This window comes from Pantherophis guttatus, chromosome 4 (genome assembly GCF_059756535.1).
Source record: "Pantherophis guttatus breed Tessera chromosome 4, ASM5975653v1, whole genome shotgun sequence".
In the NCBI taxonomy this organism is placed as follows: Eukaryota; Metazoa; Chordata; class Lepidosauria; order Squamata; family Colubridae; genus Pantherophis; species Pantherophis guttatus.
The window spans coordinates 61,168,187-61,195,505 of NC_142066.1; the positions used below are offsets into that span (position 1 = coordinate 61,168,187).

General features: G+C 38.2%; 1 protein-coding gene and 1 long non-coding RNA gene across 3 annotated transcripts in view; both read left to right on the top strand.

Annotated features, from left to right (window-relative positions):
* The first annotated feature begins 1,666 nt into the window (after window positions 1–1,666).
* On the top strand, window positions 1,667–4,290 carry LOC117665054 (uncharacterized). Its single transcript, XR_004591233.1, has 3 exons — window positions 1,667–1,835; window positions 2,580–2,694; window positions 4,109–4,290. It is a non-coding gene; the product is annotated as an uncharacterized LOC117665054 (long non-coding RNA).
* Window positions 4,291–9,736: 5,446 nt separating this feature from the next.
* The window catches only part of WNK4 (WNK lysine deficient protein kinase 4), a 44,873-nt gene continuing 27,290 nt past the window's right edge, over window positions 9,737–27,319 (top strand). For both annotated transcript variants that reach the window (XM_034416198.3, XM_034416200.3), the window contains exons 1-3: window positions 9,737–10,530; window positions 25,687–25,859; window positions 27,015–27,235. In XM_034416198.3, coding sequence (XP_034272089.1) covers window positions 9,961–10,530; window positions 25,687–25,859; window positions 27,015–27,235 — 964 coding nt within the window. In that variant the 5' untranslated portion in view covers window positions 9,737–9,960. The remainder of the gene's footprint in view (window positions 10,531–25,686; window positions 25,860–27,014; window positions 27,236–27,319) is intronic.

A 27,319-nucleotide genomic window follows, 5' to 3' on the forward strand; every position in this document is an offset into this window, starting at 1 on the left:
TCCCTACTTCCTCTTCCTTTCTCCTTCTCCTCCTCTCTTCCTCCCCATCTTACCCTCACTCCTACTCTAATTTCCCCTTCCCTTCCTTCATCCCTCTCTATTGCTGTATCCTTTTATGCATATGGACTACTCAGAGGGCTGAAAAAGTTATTTTTGACTGGTCCTCGCACTTTTGATCAGTCCTCGAACTTATGACTGTCCTCACATTTTACGTTTTTGCCCTATCTTGTCACCATGGTGAAGAGAAGCAGTTGTGAAATGAGTGACATGGTTGTTAAGAATGCTGCACGGGCATAAATGTGAGGATGGTCATAAGTGTGAGGACCAGTCAAAAGTGCGAGGACCTGTCAGAAATGACTTTTTTCAGCCCTCTGAGTAGTCCCTATACACATAGCCATGGCCACCCGGTCACATGACCAGCTAGCCATGGCCACCCAGTCACATGACCTCCAAGCCACGCCCACAAAATAAGCCACGCCCACAGAACCGGTAGTAAAAAAATTTAGAACTCATCCCTGGTTGGGGGTCACCACAACATGAGGAACTGTATTAAAGGGTCGCGGCATTGGGAAGGTTGAGAACCACTGCTCTAGAAAGAGTGCAGAGAAGAGCAACAAAGATGATAAGGGGACTGGAGGCTGAAACATATGAAGAACGGTTGCAGGAACTGGGTATGTCTAGTCTAATAAAAAAAAGGACCAGGGGTGACATGTTAGCAGTGTTCCAATATCTCAGAGGCCACCACAAAGAAGAGGGAGTCAAGTTATTCTCCAAAATACCTAAGGGCAGGACAAGAAGCAATGGGTGGAAACTAATCAAGGAAAGAAGCAACTAAGAGAACTAAGGAGAAATTTTCTGACAGTTAGAACAATTAATCAGTGGACAACTTGCCTCCAGAAGTTCTGAATGCTCCAACCCTGGAAATTTTAAGAAGATATTTGATAACCATTTGTCTGAAGTGGTGTAGAATTTCCTGTGGGCAGGGGGTTGGACTAGAAGACCTCCAAGTCCCTTCCAACTCGTGTTATTCTGTTATTCTATATTTCAATAAATCTGGAAAAAATTCCTTTTATATGTCATAACTATGATCAAATAAACACCAAAATTCTTATGATAGAAAAGTCCTTGTCAGGTTACCTCTAATACAGGACACCTTGAGAAAAATGAGCCAAGGTCTCCCTGCATCTCCACAATTTTAACTTGTAAAATTGTTTTCAGCCTGGCAGGTTTGGTCTTGGAAAGATTTGTTCTTCTGCCTCACCCCCTCATTTTTATTTTAAATATAAAATCTCATAGTCCTGCTTTTTAAAGATAGGATTAATAAGCCACATATATCTGATTTGTTTCTGTCACAAAGCTTCAAAGAGAGAAATGAAGTTTTTTAAAGGAAGTATTATTTGGTTGAGGAAAAGATTCAGAATCAATAAGTAAGCATCTTATAAAAGGTTCTTTGTTCAAGTTAAACATTTCTTCTGTAACCTATTCAGAGACACCTAAAATGCATTTTAAAAGCTTGACTTTTACAAGGGAGTTAAATAAATGTCCACGTGTTACAAGGAAACTGCTGATTTTCCATTACCCACTTTAAAATTTGGCCACTCTAACTGGCAAGGGACACAGGGTACAAAGTTCTTCCTTTACAGGACCCTTGCCTGTTTGAGTTGCAGATTTACCCTCTAAGATATCCAGATAACTAGCTTTGTTGGAAAACTATAATTGCAGCAGAAAAGGAAGAAGCAACAAATCATGTTTGAACTCTGCTCTCATTGACAAGGTGTAGAAGGGGAATATCTTTTGCCTGTGAAATATGCTAGAAAAGATCAAACTTTGGAGCTGTAAGTACAAAGAGTTGTGCAGAGATGGAGGATAATTATGATCATGGTGAGGGATAAGTGGAGGTGCTGAAACAATACTTACAGGACCATAGGTTCTTTATACATAGTATATTCACAAATAATGTCGAGAATGGCTGTTTATCTACACCAGTATTTCTCAACCTTGACAATTTTAAGATGTATGGATTTCAAATACGCTGGCTCGGGAATTCTGGGAACTGAAGTCCACACATCTTAAAATTGCCAAAGTTGAGACACATTAATCTAGACTAGACATGTGGAAGCAAAGTTAACGTGGGACAGAGCTTTAAAATCAGGTAAAAAAGAAAGAAGGAACTGTGAATTTGAATATTAGATTGTCAAATGCACAAAAACTAATGTAGACATCACTTATGAAAATGATTGCAATATCTGATGAGAATCATGTCACCAAGGGTAGGAAGCTGAATCAAATGGAGGAAGCTATGACAAAAAATGAATCAACTGACCTACAGCTGACACTACTGGCAGCAGGTGGAAGTGAACAATGTGCAGTATATATTTGTTTTTTAAAACAGTGAGGAAAAATAGTAATTATTTTGATTCAACAATCTTTAACATTTTTTTCAAAGTCATCTAGGGAATTGATTGAACTGAGTGAAAACTGAGACATACTTTCCAAAACATAATAAAATTAAGTGTTGCCTTAATATGTTGATAAGACCTAAGTTAGTATAATATTTAAAGTAAATTTTTATATTTCAGGTTGGAATTTTGCAACATTTCCAACTTTGCAGTTTTGTGGGAAATTTACTAAAGAATTTGAATAAATAAGCTACATGTAATAGGCTGCAACTCCTCCCACCCCGAAAAAGAACAGGTAGGGGATTGTATGATATGTCGCAAGAGTTTTAGTCCACCATATGCTGGATCATGGATTTACACTCTGGCTTGCTTTCTCAAGGCCAATCTTTGCATGGTTTAGTGTTTTCTTTTCTTGATCAAAAAGATCGTTACACATTTTTAGTTACAGAAAGTGAAAGGGAGTGTTAATAGTGTTAAATGGCAATTCATTCCATTTCACTGTCCATTATGCTGTAATATTATATATTATATATTATAACATTATATGTTGTAAGCATTATAATGTAATAGAACTACCAGTAATTAAACGTATTTCTGTTAGCAGATAAAAGTATATTTGTTTTGGGCAATCTACTGAAGTAAGTCCAGGATGTTTTGGAAAGTCCAACATTAACACAAAAGTTTTGAATCACACCAGATTTGTTTTTAGAGGGTGAAAGCCTTTCTTGAATCACTGCCTGATTCAAGAAAAGTCCCACTTGTTCTGTAAAATCCACACAGTTGTTATTACTTCAGATAAAATTTTCTATGGCTGAAGTTAGAACTGAGAGCAAATAAAAACAGACAAGGTTTTGATTTATTATCAGATAACTTGCTGTTACCCTCTTAAAAGTCACTGTGATTTATTCTGAATTTAATCAGTCAAAGCTTTTTTTTCAATACAAAGATTTAGTCCACAAACTTGATCATAAAGATTAGTTCCCCTGAGCATATGCAGAATATTTTTTATGCTAAACAACAATAAAAATCCTCATAAGATTAGGAAACAGGCTTTCACAGTTGTAACTTTCCTGCAGCTTTGGGTGCTGGGCATGTGCTCTTTTTTTTAGTCATCAGCTTTGTTCTGTATATTTCAGGGCCCATTACCAAAGTGCCATGAACTATGTCTCTTCTCTTAGCAGGGAATATTTGGTGAATTAGAACAGAGCAGGCCATTCAGCTCCATTCCTCCCTACTTCTTCCTTCCTCTTATCGTAGAAGGGAAACAATTTGACCTTAGGGAACTGAAAATTAATCCCAGCCACAGTTGCTATTTTGAGTAAATACAGTTTGGTGAATTAAACAAACCAACAAGGGTTTTCATGATAAAGTCTCCTGTTGTCGTCCCTCATGCCAAGACTTATTCTCCAGATCAGCCACTCTTAGGGATTAGTTCAGACTACTTGTCTGCTTGCTGGGAGCCAGTAATAACCATAGATCACATGTGAAGCTGGCCAACACCTGGAACTGGATGCTTTGGGAAATAAACAGCACCTGTCCCCACAGCCCATTTGATGCTCTTAAGCCTCCAATTACGAGTGAACTGGGCACCTTTGTGTACATTTGAATATATATGTGCGTCATTCCTTCCCATAGAGTTTGATTCAAGTAAGTTAACATAACATTGGATAACAGAGGTTGATATAATTTGGTTTGTTTGCCTCACTCAGGAAGCCCAATGACTGGCTGCTGCTGCTAAGGATTAATTGCAAACCGGGATGTGAATCCATCATTGGAAATGGATTTGGAAATCATGGCTTGGATTAATATTGGTAAATCCCAGATTAAGTGAAATTTACTCTAAAAAAGTCACGACTAAATAAATCAATGAAAATAAAATCCTTTTCCTTGCTTTCACTGTCACTCCGCTTCATTGTAGAAAGTAGTTTGGGTAATTTACCCATCCCTTTAAGGTAGGGCTCCTCAAACTGTGGCCCGTGGGCCGGATGCGGCCCGCCAAAGCCATTAATCTGGCCCACATGGGACCACGAGGCTGCCCTGCCCACATCACTCCACCTACCCAGCGGCCCCCTTCTGGTGGGCGAGGAGGCCAAAAATGGGACATGCAGAAGCTTCAGGAAGCCAAAACTGGGGCCGTTTTTGGGTGACTGAGTGGTTTTGGAGGCCGAGGCCAAAAATGGGCCCATTTTTGGCCTCCCCGGCTTCCAGAGAGAGGGAGGGGGAGGGAGGGAGAGAAAGACACACATACACATACACACACAAAGTCCCTCATCCCCCCCCACAAGGCAGCCACATCCCTTCACTAACCTGCTTTCAACCCCCAGGAACATAACAAATTAAAGTTTAATTTGTGTGTAGTTTAATGGACTGCTAAATTGGCCACATCCACTCAGTCACATGACCACCTAGCCATTCCCACCCAGCCAGTCCGCCCCCCCCTCCCCAACAGTCTGAGGGACCATGAATTGGCCCCCTATTTAAAAAGTTTGAGGATCCCTGCTTTAAGACATGGAAGTTTGGGGAAGCTAAACTACATTATTATATGCAGAGCACCCTTGTTCTACACTTACTTTCTCCCTCTAGCCAGAAAAAGAAGAACATTCCCCAGACAGGAGGAGGTTAAGAATAATTGTTCCTGCTTTCTCCTGCAAGAAAAGGGGACCTTCATCCAGGGAGAAGGAGCAACAGGGAAGGGGCCTCCGTAATTTTGTTATATTTCAGCTTTATGAATTAAATTACTTAGATGAATTAAATTCAGTCATAAATATTATTTGGTGACCCAGACCAGCTTCTTGGCCTTACTAACCTTATACTTATAAATAAAACCAGAGAAAGAAGAATATACAGTATCTGAAGAATCTGAAGAAAATATCTAAATGAAATGAATGAATTGGGCATTTCTCAATTGTGTGGCAAAGGGTTTGCCTCATAACTTTCAAATATTGATATCAAGTATACCTGGAAACTGCATTACATGTTCTTGTTCTTCTACCAGATATTGGTAACTGGGCATTGCTTTCCTTCAGACTTTTTCCCTCCCCTTTATTTTTTCATACTTTCTGTGAAGTCTGACTCTGAAAAGAACTCTAATGTTATCCTAACTGGAGTCAGTTTATTCCAGTAAAACTTAATTTTAAACAGGATTTGAATAAGCCACAACAGCTGGCTTTACATATTATGCTAACCTATAAATGTTGGTTTATAAGCCATAATAGTTACATTCAGACTGTCCAATGCAAACCAACTACATTATAGTTTAGAGGAACATGTGAAATTATGACTAATACAACAAGCATTTCCATAGTCTGCAACTATTCTGTTATTCTGTTAATAAGAGCAAACAGATAACAAAGCAGAAGAGCTCCCATTTGTATTATTGAAAAGAAAATGGCTCAGGCTCAGGCTCATCCCATCCAAGGCTCAGGCTCAGGTTCATCCCATCCAAGACCGAGTGGCTGTGGTTTCCGACGTCCCGATATAGTCAGCTGGTGCCATCGCTGACTATTGGGGGCGAATCATTGGCCCCCACGGAAAGGGCTCGCGACTTGGGTGTCCTCCTAGACTCACGGCTGTCTTTAGAAGAGCACTTGACGGCCGTGACCGGGAGGATTTTTCATCAGGTTCGCCTGATTCGCCAGTTGCGTCCCTTTCTAGATCGGGACTCCTTACGCACGGTCATTCATGCCCTCGTCACCTCCCGTCTGGACTATTGTAACGCTCTCTACATGGGACTCCCCTTGAGGAGCACCTGGAGGCTCCAACTGGCGCAGAGTGTGGCCGCGGGGGTGGTGACGGGAGCGACGTGGCGCTCCCATGTAACACCTCTCCTGTGCGAGCTGCACTGGCTCCCGGTGGTCTTCCGACTGCGCTTCAAGGTTTTGTTATCACCTTTAGAGCGCTCCATGGCTTAGGACCTGGTTATTTACGGGACCGCCTGCTACCGCGAATAGCCTCCCACCGACCAGTACGCTCCCATAGAGAGGGGCTCCTCCAGGTGCCGTCGGCCAAACGATGTCGACTGGCGGCCCCCAGGGGGAGAGCCTTCTCTGTGGGGGCACCTACTATCTGGAACGAGCTCCCCCCGGAGATACGGAGGATCCCGGATCTGCGTACCTTCCGTCGCGCGCTCAAGACCTTCCTATTTCATCAAGCCGGCCTGACCTAAGTCTTTCCCCTTTTTAAATGGAAATTTTAAATCTGGTTTTAAATTATTGGGGTTTTAAATTTGTTCAGCCAAATTATTTAATTCGTTTTAATCTATTTTAAATTTTGTATTTATATGTTTTTATTCCATGGCTGTTCACTGCCCTGAGTCCTTCGGGAGTAGGGCGGTATACAAATTCAATAATAAAAAAAAAAAATTCATAAGCAAAGATGATTATATTCTCCAAGAATATCGTTAAGATAAACTTACTTGTTCTCCATTTCTTCATTTTTGAAATCTAAAAAATAAAAGATAACCCATTAAATCTCATGAAAAACAACAATATAATTAATTTGCATTACCAGCCCAACAACCCCGTATTTATATTAGCAGTTCACTCCAAGAACAATTAGTAATGGTGACACTAAGAAAAAATTTTAATTAAAAGGACAAAGAGTTTACCATCCAGGCAGAAAAAGACTCCCCTCCCAATGGTTAGCTTTTAGCATTTTTATTCTTATTTTGCTTCATAAAGAATCTCCTGGTCTGCTGCTTCACTGAATGTTTTGGTTTGCTGTTTCTCACATTTTTTCCTTTGCTATCCAGTCATACTTATATCTATATTCTCACTTGTTAACCTATTTCACTTTTTGTGTGTGTGTTCTTCTCTCCTGCCAAATCTCCAAAGCATCTTTCTGCCTTCGCAAAGCTTGGCCTATACCCAGAACAAAGTAGGCCGTTACATGATCATGTCTTCTTATGCTCATAATTTCATCAAGGTCAGGTGCGGTCACATAGTTAAGCACAAAATGAAGGCTGAACATACGGCTACGTTAAAAGTGACCCTTCACACAGTTGAGGGTTCTCTGAATGACTGTGCTTACTTTTAAAGTAAATCAAAGCTTCAGTCCACGGGGGAGGGGGGGATTTGTTCCCAATCCAGGCTGATGACAATTCTCATTTGCATCAATGGTATAGTTCTCGTTACTACAAATAGCAGGAGTAGTTTAATATCTCCTTGTCTGAAAACATTTTTTTTTAAATTGCTAACAATTTTTTTTTACAAAATATTCAGTTTTCAGTCTTCTTAAGTTAATCAAGGAAGTAAATGTCAGAATGAAGTGTGCCCCAAAGAGAAAGAAGTGTTCTGCAGATAAGCAGATAAGGCTAGGGGTGGAGGAGGAAAATACACCTGCAAGGACAAGGTGATCCTCCTACAAAAAAATAATGATTGTGAGTTGCAGCCAGTATACTACAAAAATAACCTGAATGTAAAAATAAGAATCACTAAAACAGTCAGATATAACTAAGCAAATACTAATTATAAATTATAATATACTCATCTTAAAACATTTACTGAAGAGTAACCACTGAGCATCACACTACTAAAAATGCCCAGATTTTCAAATGCTTGGAAGAATGAACAAGCCAAAGCATTTCTTTGAAAAATATATGATCAATTACAGCAATCTCAGGGAGAAGGGACGGTTCATGCGTTCTTTGGCCTTCTGCCTTCAGTTCTCTCTCGTTTTTGCATTCAGCTATAGTACAAATGCGTATAGTCAACGCTATGGTTTTCCCAGTTGCAATGTATGGCTGTGATAGTTGGACCATAAGGAAGGCTGAGCGCCAAAGAATTGAGGCCTTTGAACTATGGTGCTGAAGAAGATCCTGCGAGTCCCTTGGACTGCAAGGCGATTAAACTGGTCAATCCTAGAGGAGATCAATCCTGACTGCTCTTTAGAAGGCCAGATCCTGAAAATAAAACTCATATACTTTGGCCACCTAATGAGAAGGAAGGACTGACTGGAGAAGAGCCTAATGCTGGGAATGATTGAGGGCAAAAAAAGAAGGGGACAGCAGAGAATGAGGCGGCTGGATGGAGTCACTGAAGTAGTCAGCGTGAGCTTAAATAGACTCTGGGGGATGGTAGAGGACAGGAAGGCCTGGAGGAATGTGGTCCATGTGGTCACGATGGGACAGACACAATTTCGCGACCAACAACAACAACAGCACAAATGCCTTGAGCAAGCTGAACCAGGTACCACTAAGACTGATTAAAAAGAAATCACTGTGGAAATTGAGAAAAAAAGTCCTTTATAATCCAATTGGTCTGATGCCACATACAGGCAATTTATGGAATTAGTTCAGCTAATTGTAATGTAGGATATATAGCTAAAGTAGACTTTTCATCATTAAGAGGTTCAGTGGGGACTGCCTTAACTGGGGATTTCCATGACATTGTAGGCCAGGAAGAAATATATATAACAATCTCTCTTTATACGCTTTTTGCATCCTGCATCCCCATTCATGTATGTTAGGATATAGCTTCTGGGATGGCTTTTGATGCAGGAAAAGTAAGCCACAAAGAATTACATAAAATAAATGCATTAACAGTCAAGGTGCCTACAAGTTTCAATTTGGAGTTAAGCAATCTATATCCCAGTTCTAGTATAGATAAGATTTCTATCTAAAGACATGATGCCAAAATTTCATTAAAACAAAAAACTTTTGGTACAATCTTGAACAAACTGTTACAATTCAGCTTCATCTTTCATTTGTTGAGGAATAGTATCTGACTCACATTCATGGATGAAAAATAACAGTGCATATCACTAAACTGCAAAAAGGTGAAGTGGTAGTCGTTCCTAAAAAGCAGCTTTGGCTTGGGAGGGGGGGAGGATTGGGAGCGCTGTCCCATCACTGTATAGGACAACAGGGGTTGCAGGTGCATTTGCATGTATTTTTAGGGTTGAAATCAGCTGCAATGAAAATAGATTGGTAAACTCCAATCCTGTTTTAAAAAGCAAACATTTTGAGTCATTCAAGTTTATGTGGTTTCATCAAAAAGTCAAGGCATGGCAGAGAATACAGAAATTGTTCTGCCCACAAACTTTTACCTTGTCAACTGCCATAAAACTAGGAAAATATGAAGGCAATGACGATCACAATGCAGTTGGCCTCCATTGACGCACTTGGGATTTTAAGAGCCTTTTTCATTGAAAGGCGTTTTCCCAAAGCAAAAGTAACACATTTTGCATTTCCATTACCCATTAAAAAACAGCAGGAGTAGCGGCAGCGGCAGCACAATATCCCGTTGCTAACCTCTTGCTACCCTCGAACACACGAGTTACTGAGCTTACAGAACCTCTTGGAAGGGTATGCGCTTCCAGCCCTCTGGGGTGGGCGTGTCGTGTCGGTGCAGTGCACTGTGGCTCCCTTGGGGAAAAAAGAGGTAGGCGGCGAGCAGAACATAACAGGTTAGTTAAAATAGGGGAGGAGAAAGCAGCGCGGTCTCCCGACCAGGCCTGAAGGGGGCGTTGCCGCCGCCGAGCGCATTTAGCGGCTGCCTGGCCGCCGGCTTAGTAGGCGAGCAGTTGCGCTCCGATACAGCGCCTTTTCTTGTCCGGCCGTCCGATGCTAATGCTGCGGGTTTCGCACTCGGGCCCCGGTGCCGGAGCGTTCACGCCCCAGCCCGATAGGATGGACCAGACTAGCTGCGGCAAAGATGAAGATGCTGGCCAGTGTGAGCGTCCTCCGACCCTTGGGGTCTCTGGTCGCCGCGCATCAGCCTACAAAATCAGCCGTCGAAGTTCGTCCGAGCTTGGATTAAGGAGCTACGACAGCGAAGATGGGGCCCCCGCTGTAACTGCAGGTCCCGACCCCATGGATTTGGAGGTGATGGAGCCGCTCGCTACAGCTTTAGAGAGTTCTAGATCTCGAGGTCTCCTCGAGGGATCCGCAGGCAGCGAGAATTCTCCCGAAGCGGTCTCGTTACTCCCTCTGCTCTCTTCCGCGGAAAGCCGCCAAGATCGCGAACACTGGGAGCAAGAGGAGAACGAAGAGGCTGAGACCCGGGCCGTGGCCACGTCCCCGGACGGTCGCTTTCTCAAGTTTGACATCGAGATTGGCCGCGGCTCCTTCAAGACTGTTTACAAAGGGCTCGACACGGAGACCACTGTCGAAGTGGCTTGGTGCGAGCTGCAGGTTGGTAAAGTGGGCGTCCCACGTTTCTTAGCAAGCAGGGCTCCTGAGGACCCTGAATAGATGAAAGACAAAGTTCAAAGTGCGGCACCTGAGTCCCCTGGAAATATATTTGTCTGGGACAGCAGTTTGGTTTGGAAAGATGATAGTTTGGACACGTGGGAAATATTTATGGTTAGGAGAATAGTGAAGAGAGAGGAAGGGAGTGCCTTTTGACTTTGTGGAGAGTTTGAAATGGGAGGAGGGTAATGCAAATCCTTTTTTCTTGGTAAAGATAGATATACTGTAGTTCCATTGTGCAAACAACAATTCAAATGACAGTCATTTTACTGGATTGTAGTTTGGTCAAAGTTTGAAGTGTTTACATCCTTGTTTTCTCCATAAAGTATTTGCACATGGTGTATTTGAGTATTACACCTAACATACATTTTCCTGTCATTTCTAAAATCTTGTGTTTCTGGTTCTTCAATTTATATTCTTACTAGGTTTTTCACCAGTTTGGAGGCAGATTCATTCAATATTTCTCCCATTTTCAAGGGGAAAGGGCACTGAAAATATAGTTGTGCTTAGAAGTAGTGTAAAATGAATCTTTAGGCCAGTCTAGAAAACTTTAAATCAAGCCTGAATCAAAATGAAATACTTTTATTAGAAAGTAACAATGCTGCCTCTGACAAATTATCTTCTAGAGGCGTATTTGGAGAATTAGAGAAGATGAGTAGATGATCCATGTGGGAAGCAGAGAAAGTGTTCTGAAACCAAAATGGAATAAATGAGAGCTAGTTACAATTGAGTCAAGAAGAGGCAGTAATGGAGTGCCTGTAGCATTGTCTTGAAGACAATTAATAAGTGGGCTTCCTTTTGCTTAGATTTCAGTAAGGAAGGAAGACCCTACTTCACATCTCAAAGTTATTAGTTGAACTTCCTTATCTATTCTTGAAAAACATCAGGGAGCATTCTCCTGCGCTACTATGGTATAATTACTACTGCATTATTTTTGTGATTGTCCAGGACACTATGGCTGGTTTGTAAATGTTTCAAAATAATCTAAGATTATTCTGGAAGTCTTATTTTACATATATCATCATTTATTTGTTCAATCATTCATTTTTATAAAGTTGTTTCTTCCAAAGCAACCCAGTAGTGCAATTTAAAAAAACACAGTAAAATTGCCAATCCTAAATGTTAGCTAAGATATACAAAATAAAATTTCTTTTTTCCCCTTCTTTTTACAAAAACTTACTGGAAAAATTGTTATCCTAAAAATGCTGATGCAACTATATAGAGATATAGTTATTACAGGTGATGTTTTAATTATACTGATTGTAATTAGCTGACCTTTGGACATAATTACTTTAAAGGATGATTAAACAACATCTCCCAGAATTCTTACACACTCATGATGCTGGATTTGATGGGAGTTGTAATCCAAATAACCTGGGAAGTATTATGGTTTTTTTTTTCTTTTAGAGATAAATTACCTATGATGAGCTATTTTTACCATACTTTTCCTCCAGATATGAGAAACAGGCAGAGCAGTGGCATAGTCAGAATTAATAGGACCCATAACTTGTGTCCAATTGGAGAAATGTGTACTTGGAATTTTAACTTGAAGATTTCTGTATTCAGTCTCAAGTTCAAGATTTATTTCTCAATAATGAGGGAATGATCTTCTATCTGGACTTATGCAGTCACGTTTTTTTAAAAACTTAGCCATGTTATCCACCCAGGTTCCTAGACTAATGTCTGGCACAAACTGACTTTCCTTAGAGTATTCCTTCCAGTAACTCCTGCAGAATGAATTGAAGTAAAAGTATATATTGGCAAAATTGCCTTTTCCCATGGATTGAAAGGTGCAATTGCCCCTGCTTTTTCATCCCATCAAGATTAGTTTTTAGTTTCCAGGACATAGCCCGATAGGGTCAGGGAAAGTGGTAGGCTGGCAGCTATTTTCTTTCCTTTGTTGCCAGAGGGATTAATTCATCAGAGTTCAATGTGACTTGCTTGGCAAGTCATGTGCCATAAAGGTATGGAAGTATATTCCCATAAGTATCTGGAACTAAATGTTTATGTGTTCATTTATGACTGGGACATATATGAGAATAGTAGTAGTTTGTGTGTTCTAAGAATAGTAAAAGGAATCCTTCAGGTTGTAGAAAAATAGTTAAGAGAAATGTGATAATATTTTTTCTGAGAGTAGATAGTAGTAGAAAGTCTTAGAAATAGAGAAGGCCAAAGTTCTTACTTTTCCAGGCACTAAACCAGTTTTCTAAAGGAATTTGTCTAATCTTTGTTACCTTAGTTTAAAACAACATTTTGCTTGATTAAGTATTTGTGGAAAGCTTCTGTAATTCAGTACTGTAAGTAATATAAACAAATTTTTGAAAAATACAGTTTCTACGTCCATTTATAGGAGTTCACCTAAATCATGTTTTCTAAAGTCAGATAATTGTTTAAAACAGATATAGCCACTAATTTGAGTAGTAAACTCCAGTAGCAAATCCCAATTAAGTTACTACAACTTCCATCATCTACAGCTGGTGGTAGTTATGCTAAATGGCAGCAGCTGTAGTCAATCAAGTCTAGACAGCAACTAGGATAAGAAAGATTGATTAGCTAATTGGATAACTGCAACTAAAAAAAAAAGTACAAATGTGAAGGTCATCTTTGATTTCTCTCTTTTTCTTTTCTGCCATTTTCTGACTTCTTAGAAAACGTTCTTCCAGCCCCAAAATTCTTGCTTGTCCAATTCTTGGCAAGCAAATGAACTCACTGAGAAGCCTTACAGTATCTTCTCAGTTTTATCCATCATCTCAGTTTTCTTTTCTTTTTTTCTGTCATATGTTATGATTCCTTAAGTTCCTGCTCCTTAGCTCAAGCACTTTGAGCATCTTTTCCATTTTCTTTATTCTCTAAAATTCATTCTTGCTGCACTGCTCAGTATTCATTTTTTCTATCTACTTAAGAACATTTCACTATTCTTGCTTTCCAAAGGAACACAGCCTTTCCTCTTCCTTCTTTCTATGACTTTTTTCTTCTCTTAAAAAAAAAAAGCTGCAATATTTATTTGTATGCTTTTTCTCTCATTGTGTTCTGAAGTGGGTTAAATATTGTTATTCCCCAAAAGTTCAGCCAATGGGCAATAAAAGGCATTAATGTTCTGATGATGTGAACCAGAATCCCTATAAAGAGCTCTTGGAATAAGGACCCTTTAATAGCATTCTCCACTTTGAAGTTTCTGGAAAATTATATTGTATCCAGGAATTTTATTTCAGCATTCAATCCTGGACTCCACTATTGTGGAATCAGATATGGAATATCAGAGAGAAAGATCTCTGCTGTACACTCAGGTAGAGAAAGTAGGAAATTACAACCAATGAGCCAAAGTTTAACGAGTGAATCTGTCCTAATGCATAGCTAGCATGGTGAGATATTAATTAATTTTTTTTTTTTTTGGATGAAAACCTCAGTGTTCCTAAATTATTTGCCTGAGGACAAGAGGAAATTGGGTAAGATATATCAGAATGAAACATGTAGTTATACAAAACCTTAATATGACTAGTCACATGTTAGGTTTAAGTCACAAGGCTATGGCTAAACCTATTATTCTAAGAAGGCATGGGTTGCTTAGCTTAGATCACTGGATTTAACTAAGAAGACTGGGCTATATACGGAGGACTTACCTTTGAATATTAACTTGCATTTCTTTGATCTCAATGGGGATCCATATTTGATACTAACCCATGTTGAAGCAATATTTGCTCACTTTCCTTAGGACTAGGCAAGGGTCATCATGGACAAATGAGTTTTAATGATTGCAGATATAACTATCAAATATAGACCATGACTATCTCTCCTTGAAAGGCATTTTCCACTTATCTCCACTTTACTTGCTCTGAAGAAGAAAATGTATATGTTGCAGAAGGAGATAAATCTATCTCAGTTGAGTTCCAGTCTCAATCATTTCTTCTTTTGGTACTTTATTGTTGCTGCAGAATGAAGATTGCTGTAATTCACATTCAATATTTTAATTTTGCTCATGTAGTAATTTCTCTTAAATGGAATTTTCGTCCACAATCTCCTAAATCTACAAAGAAGACTGGTTGGAGTACATGAACGAAGCATGCTTATTTCCACAACTCCATAAGGCAGTGTCATGCAAACACACACATGTATTCTTTTACATGGCAATAATTGCTTCTCTTTTTGGAATTATGTTTCCTTTTATGCATGATTAGTTAATCATAGCTCCTTCTAAAACTAGACCTCTGCATTATTTCAGTACAACTCTTTTAGATAATTCAGTCTTTGTGCAAATTTTATCAAAATTCATATCAAATCAGAACTGTCCAATTTATTAGAACAATGATGGATTTTAGGCATGTTATATTCTAGCAAATGTGCTTGCAGCTATTGTTGAAGCAATTTCTTGGTTGTCATTTCTATGGAAATGTTAAAAGTTTCTTGAATCTGAAGGCAGCAACTACAGTATGCTTATTAAAACATTATTTGAAGATTCACTACAGTATTTGTCTCCATGTAACATGGCAGATCAACCATGCCATACACACCTCCTATTATTATTATCTCTGTCTTTCTATAAAGACAAGATTTAACCCAATGTTACCTTTCTCTGTAATCTTGTTTTTTAAATTCTTTTTAGTATCTTTTTTAAATCAAGTTTTTCTGGTTCAGCATGACTAAGGTTGATTATTATTTATTACAATCTGATGTATATGAGGCTGCTTCTGAAAATCAACCAGAAGTTACTGTTGGTATTGAATGCAGGAGTCTGAATTGCTGATAGGTATTTATTAACTACCAAGAACATATTATACCCACGATCTTTGGTTGCCTATAAATTTATCTGTGCGGTTCTAAATGCTGATTTTGATCTATAAAGCTTATAAGACTTGGTAGCAAAAATATCTTATAGACTACTTCCTCCAAACAGAACCAATTCATCCAGCTCCTGGTAATCTCATCTTTAAGGAAAACAAGAGCATCATGGCAAGGAGATTGTACATTTCAATTGTAGTACCAACAACATCGAAACATTTTCCTGTAAATTGTTTGTTTGTTTGTCAAATTTAGGCCCATCACACTATCCAAGTGACTCTGAGTGGTTTACAGATTAGTTGCCATATTCATTGCCTTCTAGAAAATAATGAAGACTGAATTATTCTGGAGGGAGTTTCAGATTTGAATTTCATTTGAAGGGATATACATTGCTCTAAGAATATTGCATTCTAATATATTCATTTATTATGGATAGTCTGTTTAATGTAACTTTTAAGGCACCAGGCTGGAAACTAGGAGACTCTGAGTTCTAATCCTGCCTTAGGCACAAAGCCAGCTAGGTGATCTTGGGCCAGGGCCATTTCTTCTTGTTCAACACCAGGAAGCAGACAATGGCACCACTTCTGAAAATCTTGCCAACAAAACAGCAGAGTCTAGTCCAGACAGTCACTAGGAGTCAACACTGGCTCAAAGACACAAAAAAACCCTAGTATGATAAGGCTTAGGGTATTGTCATTGTTTTTATAATGTTCATATTTCTCCTCTCTTTCTCTTTCTTAGACGTTGTAATATATACATTTCGTGTGGATGTTAATTTGTATTTACTATATTGTGTGCTGTGTTTTAACTGTTATTAGCTCCCTAGAGTCATGATATATAAATGGTCATACAAATTGAAACAAACAAGCAAATATTTATATGTATTGTAAAGACAGCTATTGTCTTTAAAGACAACCTGCTATGTCATAATAAAATTGGTAGCATACTTGATATTTGATAAATAAATATTTATCATTTATTTTTATTTTACATATAAAATACATAAATATTTTATATATAAATATATATTTATATATAAAATATAAATATATTATCAAATAACTATGGTTCAGTGAGCCTTAGTAGCTTTTTATTTATTTTATTTATTTATTTTATTAGATTTCTATACTGCCCTACTCCCGAAGGAGTAAAATCTAAATCACAGTTTAGCAGTAAAAATGTATAGAAAATGATTGTATCATATAATTTTAAATGATACAATTAACACCAAGTGACACAATGTCATTAACATTAAGAGAGGGTGCAAGGGCCATTACAAGATATTAATTTATTTCATGCAAACGGAATCTGTGCATATAGAAATTTGTAACATCTAGAAATCTAACTCATTTATTGTGGTATATTAACACCCATATACTTGATTGAGTCCTTAAAGCATATAATTAAATTTACTGTAAGTTAAGCAATTCCAATCCATCTGATATTTTTTAATTGAAGAATTATCATTTTATTTCATAAAAATGAAATCTTCCAGGCCCCAGGTTGTGAATCTTGCTAATTTTTACGTATACTTACGTCAGCTTATTGTTTTTACCTGAAAGGAAAAAAAGATTTTTCCCCCAGAAATAAATAGATCTTTGAAATGGAGAAGTTGTCATGGATTGTTTGAGAATCTGGTAATGGAAGCCAATGATTTTTCTCTTCTGTGTCTGCTCTGCCTTTTTATTGTAGTTGATCTTACATTCAGGATTATTATCTTTTGGGGAAAATGTACAGCTCTTTTGACATAGATATTGATTTATTTTTCCTCAATAGTTAGCAAAAAGCTAGGTGGTGATGTTAATTCATTAGGCAATAAGCAAATAAAAGAGCTTGTGATGATGTGACTGATGTCCAAAGAGTGAAGATACCTTAAATATTTGAAATTCTGGAATCCACTTATTGTTTCTCCGTAATAATTCTCTGCTTTTGGCTGTTCTTCCTTTCTGTCAAGTAAAAAAGATGTATTCAGACCATGAATTCCTTATTCTTGTATATCCAGAAAAGTTAATAATATGATTCTTTGCCCTCTATATGTCCAGTTTGGATTTTTAAAAACTCAGGTAGATTTGTATCACCTTATTTAGGATTAGCATATTATGAGCTTTGTTTCACACCTTGGAACTCATTGCTATCTAGATCTATCTCACTTTCCTGCTACAGAGTCACAGCTGGATTAAATTCTTATCTGCAAATTAGGTAAATATCCTTGAAGTCATTAGCGAATGCAGATGGTGCTCTGATTCAGGGGTCTCCAACCTTGGCAACTTTAAGACTTGTGGACTTCAACTCCCAGAATTCCCAGAATCCAGTTTTGGGCTGAGGAACTCTGGGAGTTGAAGTCCACAAGTCTTAAAGTTACCAAGGTTGGAGACCCGTGCTCTAGCTGGGAACAGGACAAGAACCCCTTAAACTGTTAGCTTTTCCTTATGCTTATGTTCTGAAACTAGGTAGATCTTGATTATTTCTCTCACATTCTGTTCTTACCGAACTAGCCCTATTAGACATCCATGGCAAGGGCTTTGATAATTGTACTGGGGGGTACAATTATTAACCACAGTATGAAGAAGTGGTATTATAGGTATTAAAATTATTTCTGGGAATCTGCATCCTGTTGTATTCCTTGCCTACCTATTTAGTACATTTACAGTTTGACCTCAAAATAAAGGGAATGCTTTTCAATGGTAAGAAAGCAGTTTTCTTGGGTGGGAATTAGGATGTTGGCTGGGTCTTGCCTCAAAGTGACATAATGTAACCTTGAACTTTTTCTTTTCACATCAAGGTTGTGAAGTTGATGATAATTTACTAGAAACCAGATGCTGAGAAAAAACACTCAAAAGTAACAATGGTCACTTTCTCATAACTGAATTTAAATGCTAAATTAGAAAAGCAGGTACATAAAATTGGCTGCCTGTACTGGGCAGGTTTTGACAGAGGGCTAAACCTGTTGACGTGGTATAGTGCAAGATTTTAGTACAAATGTGATCCCTGGGCTGCTTTTGAATACAGAATTAGCCCTTTGAGGTTACTCTGGAATAGTTTTAAATTTCTTGCACTCAAGCAAAGCTGCTCAGAGATCCTTTGGAAAAAAGTTCTATTTAATTGGTAAATGATTGACTGGATGGATATATTGATAGACTTCTTTATCTTAGCCTAAAGCTGGCCCCAATTTCATTGACATAATTGTAGGATGCTGCAGAATTGAATAGGAATTACAGGCCATGAGTAATCTCCACTGATGTTCTTCAGTTTGCAGATGCTAACTAAAAATAAAAAACTTGACCAAGATTTACAATATCCTCTCACTATCTCTCATTCTCCCTCCCTCCCTCCCTCCCTCCCTCTCTCTTTCTCTTTTTTACTTAAAAGCAGTTCTTGTACTGTGGAGACTTTTGTAGAAACACAGGATTTTCTGTCACTTGTTCTTTAAATAAACTTCTGCCCTATTTTTTTCTTGCAGTTGTTCATTATGTTACCTATTAAAATATCTGTGGTCAGCAAACCACAAACCTAAGCGGTTGGTACCCAGACTCTTCATCCAAAATGGACTGTCTGGGTCTATTTCTGGTTTCCAGAAGTAGGTTCAAGCAACAATTTTATGCTTGCCCTCTTTTGTGGGGTGGGGGAAGTATAGGGAAGAAAAGTAGTGAGGATGTCAGGAGAGGATAAATATTTATTGAAGTGACCTTCTTCTTGCAAATATTAAAGGGACGAGTTGGATGCTTTTGTGGTCCCAAGAGAAAGGGGAACAAACTTGAAATTGATATAGTGGGATCAGAATCAGGATTCAGGATTCAATAAATAGCAATGTTTGCATTTATGAATGTATAAATGCAAACATTGCTATTTTGGGTATTGGCTATTTAAAGCAGAGTAGTAATTATTCCTATATGCTTAAGTTGCCAGACTTTTTCAGATACTGGATACTTTGGTAGGATGGGCAATTTGCACACTAGTCCCTATGTTATTTTCATTTATATGCTCGTACCTTAAAATGACCAATAATACTAAACCAATAAATAATATTATAGACATATGTATTTCTTCCACGCAATTTGTTTAATTCCAATTAAGTAGGTGCCTGGGAAACAGGACTTCTGTGAAATATTTAGAGAGCACTATTTCTAAGAAATAAGGGAAATGCCAGGAATGACACTGACTTCTTTAACGACATGGGAAAAGAGGGTACAATCACTAGTGCATTGAAATGACGGTGTGTTAATTAATTCATTTATTGCAATATAATTTGTATGCCACCTATTCCCTATCTCCATTATTCCAATGTTCTGGCCATATGTCCTTTCTTTAACTGCAGCTACTCTGCTTAGGGTTCTTCCACAATTTTAGCAATGACATTCTCTCAGCTCTGAGATTCCTATGTAGTGTGAGTGATAGTATGAATGAGCAGTGATTGATTCTAAAATGAGAGAAGGGGGATCCCATAACTGGAAAAATTGCCCTCACAGAACCAGGGTTTTGCAGAATGGGAAAAAAGGTCAGTTTCAGATATGGATTCTACAACCAGAGCAAAACCTAGCATTTAGAGTAGTTTTAGTACTGAGACCATGTGTGTGTGTGTGTAGATTAGAAGGTAACCAATGAGTAATCATGAGGTGGGCTCTATTACCTTTACTACCAGTTCGCAATGGGAGTGCGCACACATGCTTCTTTGCTGCGCTTCTGCACATGCGCAGATCATCAGTTATGATGTTCAGGTGAGCCTCTCGCCGCTTTTACTGTTGGTTCTAAAGAACCAGACAGAACCAGGAGCAACCCACCACTGGAGTAATCCCCATTAATTTCATGTGTCCCCTTTGAATCTTCACTGGTCTTTATTGCAAAAACTGTATCTTGCTCTAAGAGAATCTAGTTGGCGAGAAATGCTGCAATATGCATAGTATGTAAGTGTAAATGTTGAAGGTATCATTACAAGAAGGTACCCTTTCTGGGCCTGGCATTCTTGATCATGTCCAAGATTAAGAGATATCCTTCTTCAAACTTGGTCCATATCAATTACCTGAAGCTGCAGCAAAGGCCTGGAATAGTATTGGCTGGGTGTCAGCTCTTCAGACAGCTGTTATTTGAACCCAATGCCCTACCTCTTGTCTTAAGATCTGATCTGTGGTCCTGCCTCTGAGAAGGAATTCCTGGGCTAGCTGTCTTCCTGTGCTGAGAAGTAGATGGCAAATTTGCAAGGAAGGGAAAAGCAAGAAATGAAGCTTCTAAACGTGAATTTGCTGCTGTGGATAGAAATCTACTGTAGACCATTTTCTCATGGTGGTGGTGGTGATGATGATGATGATAACAACCATTGGCATTGACAAAGTCACCTTCAGTCAATTGCAAAAGGTATCCTTTATTTAGAACAGCTAACATCCTGCAATGATATCTATAATGCATCTAACAGCAACATCTTCCTATTCTAAAACTTGATAGATAAAAATGCCAAATCCAGTCTAAACATCTGGCTAATTGCGTGACCAATTTATTAAACTTGTATACCACCTAACTCTCATTGACTCTGGGCTGCTCACAACAATGAAACAAGGAAATTACAGCAAGTCCCATTTGTCAAGTCACATGTATCTGCCTTCATTCTACCAGTTTGTAATTTGGAGGAGGTCAGTTTAGAGAACCTGTATTTCTACAAAAACTAATAGTTTATCAAGCAATGAGAAAGGAGACTAATCCCTCCAGATGGGGATGCACAGGTGATTTAATCTCATTGAATCTTGCCTTGTTAATGAAAACAAATTGATGGAAGTACATATATTATATTGTCTAAGCAATTGATCAAGCAGCAAATTGTATCTGCCATTAATCTGATTTTGGAAAGGCATCTTTTTCCATGTGACCTCTTCCCTTGCCCCACATCTCATTGAGGTAACATGAGGAGCTGGTTTATAGTTGCCAAAAGGTCACCTCATGGCAGCTCTGTTTAGCCTTTTCTACAACTGCCCTGAACGCACTACTACGCTCTCTTGAACTGAGAGACCTCAGCATTTTGTTGGCTCTAAAGAGGCTTTGAAACATGCTTTCAATTGATTAATTACATTTATATGCCACCCATCTCACTATCAAAAGAAACTTTGCTTTGGATAAAATCTTCAATCATGGATTTTAATTTTTATTAAATTAAATTAACCATGGAGATTAATTTTAACTGATGTTGGTAACTGTTTTTAACTTACCTGGTTTGAATTTTGATTTTACAATTTATTTATAAACTAAGACATCTTGGTAGCTGGCAATCTAGTAAGTTTTAATTTTGCTCAGTTGCAACCCAATCTTTTTGTATGGCTGGTGTCAAGCACCAATAAAATCAGGAGATCAGACAGTTCAAATGGGTATAAAGATTTATTGCAAGCTTGAACTCTCTACAAGAATCTGAACTACTAATTGGCAAGGGAAATTAGTAGGAGATAAGAGTAGAAGGAATTCAAGGTGGGCTTAGATCTTTTGTGGGTGTGCAGGGACTCATGACTGATGACATGTTTGACCCCTCCTTCTGGCTCAGCCTGGTCATCTTCTACAACTGGTGCCATAAGTATAGAGAGTCACTGGGCATTTTAAGAGAATCCAGGTGATGTCAATAGCCAGACATTTTTGTGTTGACATACCCCTTCTTCCTTCAGAATAGGAATGAATTATAGGGAAGATATTTCTAGGGAGGTAGAATTGCTTATGCACCTCCCTTCTAAAGGACTAGCTAAGCTGAAATGGGCCTGCCTAGAGTTAGGGAGTAGAAATCTCAAAAATTTGAACATTTCAGAAAACCGATTTTCTTTTTTTAAGACAAATCAAAATCTCATGTAATAGTGTCAAATTCATTCAGGCATTCAATATTAATTTGTTTTATTTTAAAGAATTCACTCCTTATGCTTCTAATTTCAAGAGGCAAATCTTCCAAATTAGATAGACTTGCTTCTAGTAAAAGATAAATGCAAAACTAAATTGGTTTTGTTTTTGCCCTGTATGTGTACCAGCAACTTTGTTAGCAGTACAGACATGCATACATTTCCGTACTCCTTAAGAAGTACATTTTTATATTGACTTTTTCAAATATATGATTTTTTTCTAAGAACTTTTCTTAAGTGCTGCTTTAATGTTTTCATAGCATTTCACATATTTTGCAATGATACCGTAGTTCTAAAATGCTCACTTTTGTAGGTATTTTAGTTTTGTATCTATTTGTTCAGGAAATTTAATAGAATGTAAATTAATTTTTCCCATTTCTAATTGTTTCCAAGCTGACTTTTTAGAGCTTATTTAGAAACAGTCCTGTGACTGTGATGGGGGCTCCCATGATGCATTAGGCCATAATATGATTTGGGCTTGTTATAAGAACCCAGCCACATTTGTAAATCCAGATGTAGTGTAAACCTAGCTAGTGGTGGCTTATTTAACAAACCACAGTTAAATATATCCTGGTTTTGTGGAATATATGAATACAGTTAATATGTAGATTCTGAGTGGATGCAGAATCACATTTGTCACAGTACCGCAAAATTGTTATCATAGAAAGTAATTCAGAACACTTCTCATGAGGGAATGAATCTCCTGTGTAACAGTTCCACCTCCATAAACATTACAAGTAAGCTCCTTGCTATAGATGTTCCTTATTTATAAAGTTGTTCCAGCTCTGGATTTCTTCTTCTGGCCCCTCCTGAACTGCATACAATGAAGCTTTCACAGTGGCTGATGGCACACAGCTGCATTTGTAGCAAAACTTCATAAACACCCCAAAGTATAAAAATATGATCCACCTCCAGCTCCACCAGAAGTTCTGGCCAATGGGGAGGTGAGGCGGTTCCTGCCGGCACAGGGAGGAAGTGTGGTCTAACAGGTGGGCACAGGGCCATCACAGACACTATCCCTCTGGCAAAACTGCCTCTTTTTAACACATTTCATCTGTTTCTCTGTTGTTTCTTTTCCAAATATGCTTACTGGAATATGGAAGAGGGCAGGCATGGATCGTTGTGTGGTATTTTTTCCTGGGCCTTCTCTCTTTCTTCCTCTTGCAAATACACACTTGCACACAGAGGAATTTCTTAACACAGTCAGTTTCTGCAACCCAAAAAGTTTCTCTGTTCCAGCACTGAGTGGACAGAACAGAGAATTTGGTGGTGGCAGCAGTTTTGGCACTTAGCCAATTGGATCCAATTCTGGTTTGCAAGAAAAATAGTTGGATTACTGCCATTACTTACCTCTCTAGTTCCCCCTCTCCTGCAGCTTTTTCGAAGGCAATCTAACCATTGCACATAGAGAATTACAGCAGCTATTAGAAGAACAGGTTGCTTGAGTGACGATGGCTGTGATCTTCTAAATATCTAAAATGTATATTCATATGAGAGTGCTCCTTTTCTGTAGCTGTAAAATGAACCTGGGAAAGCAGGGTTGATAAACTTTGCTCTAGACGTTTTTCTCTTCCCAAGAATGGCAAAATGAGTTCAGGATTCCTGGCTTTTTATGTTATCTTCCCTATCTCTCAGAACCTTCTTCTGAGTTTTGGTTCTTTGCTGGGTGTCAGAGAAATGAGCATTAATTTGGGGAGCTTGGTACTTCTGCTATGTATTTTGGTAATGGTAGTCAAAGAGTTTCCACAGGACTTTCTGATGATTCCACTTTGCTTCCTAGTTGAAAAAACAAATGTGTTCAGCATATTGGCCATTGACATTTGTATGGACAAACTTTGAGCAAGGAAATTTGTAAAGTCTTCCTCCAATGCTCTCTTCCACAAGAGAGAGACTGGATTAATTACTATACAGTGCTGTGGTGAAGACTGAAAAGGCAATAAAATATCAAGTGATTATTGGCTCTGCTGGACATTGTACTTGTTTCTGGTTTTATGTTTGAAATAAGTATTCCCTCAGGGACCACCAGTTTGTAATTTGATGCTGGTACAGACTGGATAGTACCAGATTTCAGCTGGCTGGATTTCTCTCCTACCTAACATGGTCTTTTGAAATGAATATCAAATATTGTACATAGGCAGACTGCCTGGACTGTTACAGGAAAAATGTTACCAAAGTAGCACCCTGCTGATTGCACAAAATTTATGACATATGTTCCACCTTTAAACCCTTCTTCAAAGCACCTAATTCTCCTAAATTTATCCCATTTTAGATTCTGGCCTCACCTTTTTCATTGTATATTTGTCAGCAGACGACAGAATGCCTCGTCTGACTCTTGAGCTGCACAACCATGATATAAAGGAACATTTATAAATTCAACCTCTTTATCATCATCAGTTCTAACTCTAACTCACATTTTGCATAGATAGATCTGGTCTAATTCTTCACTTTGACCTCCCATTTTCTACTTAATTTATGCTCAATATGGCCTGTGAATTGAGTAAGGTTCTGTCTGGCTTTTCTTTTCTAGAGGATGATGAGGTATGATGGGATAAAAACTGAGGTAAATTCAAACAGATTTTTAGTCCTTGTTCTAACTACTTGATTCAAATATACTACATATTATCTATATTTTCCCAATTCCTGTGTTATTCACAGTTGAGTTCAGTGCTTAGTTAAAAACTTTAAGTTTAGAAAGAATACTGATGCAGCTGTATAATAAGTCAGAATGTGCTTTCCCAAAGAAGTATACATTGTCAATGTATTCTCCTTAATCATCATTTACTGACCACCTTTTTGATTTTTAAAAAAATATCCTCAAAATTAAATTTTCCTAAGGGGATTACTTGACTCTGTTTTATTTTCCATACCAATATCTAGTGGACCTCAGTCCCTTGTTTGTATAATCTCTAGTTGACTGGAACATACCATAGAAGAAGTTAATTAAGAGACAGCCATGAATAAAACAATATGGTATGATACAATATGAAACAATATGAAAACTAATTGTGAAGTCTGGAAGGTTAGGTAGCTATGTGAAGATCATAGAGGATATCACACAGATAATCATGTATAGTTGTCTGCTGGCAACAGTTTTGTTTGTGTTTCGTGTAATAAGTTCCTGATACTCAGAGATAATAGTTATTCCACTGAGATAAAGGTAACTGATCTGGAAGAGCTAAGAGGGATAGATAGCATTGATGGATGCCTAATAGTCCACTCATTAGACTATCTGGAAAAGTAAGGTGGAGGAAAATTATTCCCTTCAAAGGATTCATTCCTTGGAGTGAATATTATAAATAAAAATGTCTCTCAAAATTCCAGTTTGAAATGAAATGTGAGCCTTTTAAAATGTGAAAATTTGATTTCAAAGCCTAGAATCTTAATCTGACTACAGTACATTGGTGTGAATTCATCTGCCTCAAAAATGGGCTCTTGAGCTTCTTTCTCTTTTCTTCATGTTTGTTAGACACGGAAATTGTCCAAAATGGAAAGGCAGCGCTTCAGTGAGGAGGTAGAGATGCTGAAGGGACTCCAACACCCTAACATTGTCCGTTTCTATGACTCATGGAAGTCTTCCATCAAAGGACAAGTCTGCATTGTGCTGGTGACCGAACTCATGACCTCGGGAACCCTCAAAACGTGAGCACAGAACAGATTGAATGGGAATGGGTGGCTCGGATGAAAAGCAGCCTTGGAGGGGCTATGTTGAGGGTTTTTTTCAGGGAGGGGGATTTATTAGCCCATCTCCTATCTTAAAGGACAGGTCTACAAGCCACACAGAGGGTCATTGTGCAGCAAAATATTAATAACATTGCTACTTCTCTAGAAAACATTTCAAAGATTGCCTGATACTTTCCTCTTTACTCTGAAGAAAAAGAAGTGTCTAAACTGAGATTTTCAGGCTTCCTGCATGTTTTCCATTAACTGTAAACCAACAAACCTTTTCTCCAAATGCTGATTACTTCCAAAGACAGATTACTTGCAATAAATCAGTATGGGAATGGGATTCAAATGAGGACCACTCTATTACATTGTAGGACAATGAAAGGAAGTTTTTCTTTCAAAGATAATTGGTCACATTAAGGTGAATTCCTTCAGACTACAAATGAGTTTGAATCTGTAATTCATATAGTTTCCAATATTCAATTCTGGAGGTATATCTGAACCAAAGATTGATGCATTGTATTTCAGATTATTGTCATCTTTCACAAAGACTGCAACTTTGGGAGGGATCCACATGGAGCAGTAAGGGGGGAAGGAGACAGCCATGTAGTCAGTTAGATCAGTTGAATCAACTCTGGTCATCTGTGGGATGATACATGTTGTGGCCAGAGTGCCCTCACATTCATTCTCATTGGGTTGTGGGGTTTTTTAAGGTACTTTCATGAACTATGTGGTATATATTCATTTATTTAAATTTATTTGCTTAAAAGCATTAAAATCATAAAAGAGAAATACTTCTAAAACAATGAAATTGGAAATTTTATCTTGCTTTATTTTTATTCTTTCATAGAACTTTAGAAAATTCAAAGATAAGGAAACTTCACTTTATTCCCCTTTCTTTTAATTTTCTATTAAACATCTAACCGTCAGCATATGATTACATCACTGAGTAGGTTAGTCATCATGGGGTTGTTTGCAAACGCTTTTTGGGCTCTTGACTCATCAATACCTTTGGCATTTTGAAAGCATTTAGGTTCTGCCTATTGTGGCCCACAGCCAATGATGATCAGATGGCTCTGAACCAGAACTCTCTTTCTCTCTCTCTCTCTCTCTCTCTTTTTCTCTCTGTAGATATTTAAAACGATTCAAGGAGATGAAGATGAAAGTTCTTCAGAGATGGAGCAGACAGATTCTTCGAGGACTCCATTTTCTACATACACGATCCCCTCCAATCATCCATCGGGATCTGAAATGTGATAATGTCTTTATCACAGGCCCTACTGGCTCAGTCAAAATTGGAGATCTTGGTTTGGCCACACTCAAGTGTGCTTCATTTGCCAAGAGTGTCATAGGTACTTGATGGGTAAAGAATGCGTAGCAGAATATATTGATTTGACATTATGTATCTGTTCATCCTTAAAACTATATTCAGCAAC